Consider the following 3845-nt stretch of genomic DNA (forward strand, 5'->3'; position numbering starts at 1 on the left):
AGCTTGAACATCTTCTTGGCCTTGGAGTGTGTGTTGAACATGTTCACAGCATATTGGACTGCACTCTGAACCTCAGCTGACTCTGGATTCCTGTCAGACCAGCCACCCAGGAGAGGCACTTTTCCTGTGAGGAAAATTAAACACAGACACAAGTTAAATTTCACATAATTGCATAATGGCTACTGGTGGGACAACAGTGATTGAGTAACATATATTCTATGCTCTCTGTAAAATGTAGCACAGTATAACACACTAAAATGCATTCATTCATACACATAAAGAAGTTGAGCAATTAACTACTCATACTTATATCAATGCACAAACCCAGTGTTATGATTGTGTGTATTCTGTTTGGGGTTTTTATGCTCGTTCATCCTGAAAATTTGTTTCAGTCCAGAACATCAATCAAGGACTTGGAAACTATAAGACCACCAAATATTTTACACTGCCAAACCATCTTCACTACTCTGCCAAACCAAGCCTCAATCCTCAGGCCAAAAATAGAAAGGTTTTCCCAAGGAAAGAGAAGCAGTATTTATAGTTGCAGCTCTTGTACATTGGGTGGCCCAGCCAATCAAAATAATGCAAATACTAAAAAATTTTTAGCCACACCAATATGGTATCGCACTAATCCGTTCCACCACTTTGGTCCAGACTGAAATATCTCAACAACTATTAAATAGATGCAAAATTAAGACAGTGAACATGGTATTATACCTGCTAAATATAAACATTATAGTAAGTAAGCACTGGTTAAAAATCCTGTTTTTTTACTGTATCCTGCATGTTCCACCCCCATGCTATCAAGCACAGACGTACATTTTGTATTATTGTCCTACAATACATTCAAGTTGGCATTGCAGACATCAGAAAGACGACTGTGACTGACTGTGGTCAGTGCAACAAAGCTTTTCTTCCATACATGACTTAATATGGAGTTGCTCTTTAAAGACACATTATGTAGAATCCAATGTACGACATCATTATATGCAATGTGCATGTAAAAGAAAGATCAACACAGTCATGAAAAGACAAAAACCTTTTACTTTACTTGACTTTACTTCTTTACTTTAATTTCTGCCTAAATTATGTGACGTTACACTGTGGATTGTACTTTACATACAACAACCTGCTCTCTTACATAATTTAATTCAAACCAAAACAAACCCAGTTTTAACCATCAAACAGTGTATGAGACATATGACATATACAAAAACTCCATTGAGAGCAACCTTAGTGAACTTCTTTTGGATTGCAGCTTCTATCAGTTGCACTTTTTGATAAAGCAACAGTAAACATATCATTTTTATTTATGTACACTAAACATGTGAACATAGGAATCTGAACCAACCAGAATGTCCCAGTGAAATCATTTCACTAACAGAAGCCACTGGTGTTGGACAAATTTGGTGAATGGGTACTGAGTGGCCATGATTGATTATTTTTCATTCCCAAACACTCCCAAGCCAAACTCCACTCTGCCAAACTAAATAGCCTGTGACGAATGATGACTTTCTCTGCCTGCTAACTCAGCCAAAGGTTTCCAGACAGCAGTAGAGTCACTGTCTACAGACTGAGTACATGCATGCACAACTTCTTTTGCCATTGAGTCATACAGGCAGAAAATGTAAATGTCCACACAATAAATGTATTTTTAATTGTTTAAAATCATTTAAGGTTCAATCACTGTATTACTTAACTTGATACTATTAATGGCCAATTAACTACTGCTGCATGTTTTCCAGTATTACATGTACTTGTGTTTTTCCTGTTTGACTGCCTTCTCAGTAATCAGATGGGAGTGATCCAGCTGATGAAAATAAATAAGCTGACTTCCTTGTCATTACCTCGAGTTGTTGCCTAAATTTGTTATGTTTATATGTCTTTTATTTAATGTATAGTATTCTATTTCTATCTTTTCTTTTGTGGTTCGCCTGTAAAGTGCTGTAGAAAAACACACTGATTATTTGTTTCATTTCATTGTATTACAATTGGCATATGAACGCACAAAGTTAAACTGGCAGTGATACAAATGTTTTGTTTGTCTGGTTTCTAGATTGTTAGTCATGATTCTGACACGGGTGCCAACGTTGTTGTCATTGTTTCATTTTGCAGGCCCTGTTCTATTTTTATCTCCTCATACAAAAGAGTGTGTACACTGTAAAAAAAAAACTTGGTTAGAATTAAATTATGTTTTCCTTTATCCACATCAACTTATCAGAGTTCAGAAGATAAATCAGGAAAGGACTTGTTGTCCTTACAATAGATTCAAAATAAACACAAAATAGTCTACTAGACCGGTAGGAGATTATAAAGTTATGAGCAAGTAGAAAGTGTTAACATTCAAGGGTGTACTTCCCTGTTCCTAACATTTTATGGATGATTCACTTCTTAACATTAATATAGTGAGTAAATATCAGGGTAATGACATCAGGACAGTATTATAAGGAGCTTTAAAGATACAATCTTTTCAATCTTTGAATTTGTTTTAATCATCATTTTGTTTATCTGCCAATTAATTGACCAGATATATTACATGTGTGTTTGTCTTGAGTCTGTCTCCTGTTTCAATTTCAATTTCTTGAAAATGATATTAAGCTACAAAGTCTGTTCTCCCAAAGGAAGATAACACAACACAACACTAGTTTATTCTCTGTCTATATTATTTTTAAATGTCTCGCCTCTGTAACTCCCCATGTCTTAAGTGATAAGTTCTCATATCAGGACTTACTTGTTGTGATGACTTCCTCCACAGGCTGATCTCCCATACACAGCTGGACAACAAGGCATATCAGCACTGACAACAGGACCGACATTTTTACTTAATGATCACCACAAAGCAGTGTGTTAAGGATGAATCTCCAGAAAAAGGCTTCAGATGATCAGGACACTTTACTGGAGCTGAACCACTTGCAGCAAACTGATCGTGAGAAAGCAGCAAAAAAAAAAAACAGGAGAGACATTAAAAGCATAAAATAATGCAATAGATAATGACAGATATAGAAAAGGCTACACAGAGAGAAACTACATTAAATCTTAATTACATCTTTACCTTTCTGATGTTGAAAAAAAACAGGACTTCACCAAGTGAATGCTGGAGCAACAGTGAGCCGGACTGAGAGAAATGAGTGAGGAAGAGAGAAAGAGGGAGGGCGTCATCAGTGAATGGCAGTGGCTGTTCAGCATTTAAGTTCTGGTATGTTTAACAAGCGAGCAAAGACCACACCCACCCGCTGCCTGGCAATCACGTCATGTAGGGATTTAACAACCATCAGCGGCTTTGGTGCGCGAGTGACAGAGAGTGAGCCATTGTGTGTGTGTGTGCACTGGTGTTTCTGTGCTCTTTGTTTGCAGTCAAGTGTGTTATGTGGGTGTGTAGCCTGCCAATGTGACGTGTGAATGTGAATTTTGTTGCTTTCTTTGGATGAGTGGATGAGGCACTTTTCTGACTCAATCCCAACTGGTTTTACCTGATTCACTGTGCAAACTACAGTAAGCAGCAGAACCACATTACAGTTCTACTGATAGCAGTGAATAACTGCACAAACATCAGTGGGTGGAACTGAGTGGAATAGCGAACTGGATGTCCTCAGCTGCTGACTGACAGACAGGAAGAGTGATAGGATGCCTCTCACTCAACTTTAAAACAGAGTTATGGTTAACAGCAATGTGTTGATAATGTACTCTTTCTGCATGGTGCTTCCAGGTGTACCAGCCTTATTCAGATTCTAAATGCTGATTGTCTGCAAGAAAATTAGAGAGGTCCACTCCATTAACTTTCACCGACAGAGCACTGGTTCATTGCCTGCTAAAAGAGTGATTGCGTGGGCTATGAGGGGGCACAA

The 3845-nt window shown here is 37.7% G+C and overlaps 1 protein-coding gene across 1 annotated transcript in view; it reads right to left on the bottom strand.

Moving 5' to 3' along the window:
* si:busm1-57f23.1 (uncharacterized protein LOC368621 homolog) overlaps positions 1-3172 on the bottom strand; it is a 3971-nt gene extending 799 nt beyond the window's left edge. The window contains exons 1-3 of the mRNA XM_035667474.1: positions 3053-3172; positions 2732-2920; positions 3-124 (exon numbers count right to left, since the gene is read on the bottom strand). Coding sequence (XP_035523367.1) covers positions 3-124; positions 2732-2816 — 207 coding nt within the window. The 5' untranslated portion in view covers positions 2817-2920; positions 3053-3172. The remainder of the gene's footprint in view (positions 1-2; positions 125-2731; positions 2921-3052) is intronic.
* Positions 3173-3845: the final 673 nt, after the last annotated feature.

This window comes from Morone saxatilis, unplaced genomic scaffold (assembly GCF_004916995.1).
Source record: "Morone saxatilis isolate NCDOM2014 unplaced genomic scaffold, NCSU_SB_2.0 Contig21, whole genome shotgun sequence".
NCBI lineage: Eukaryota > Metazoa > Chordata > Actinopteri > Moronidae > Morone > Morone saxatilis.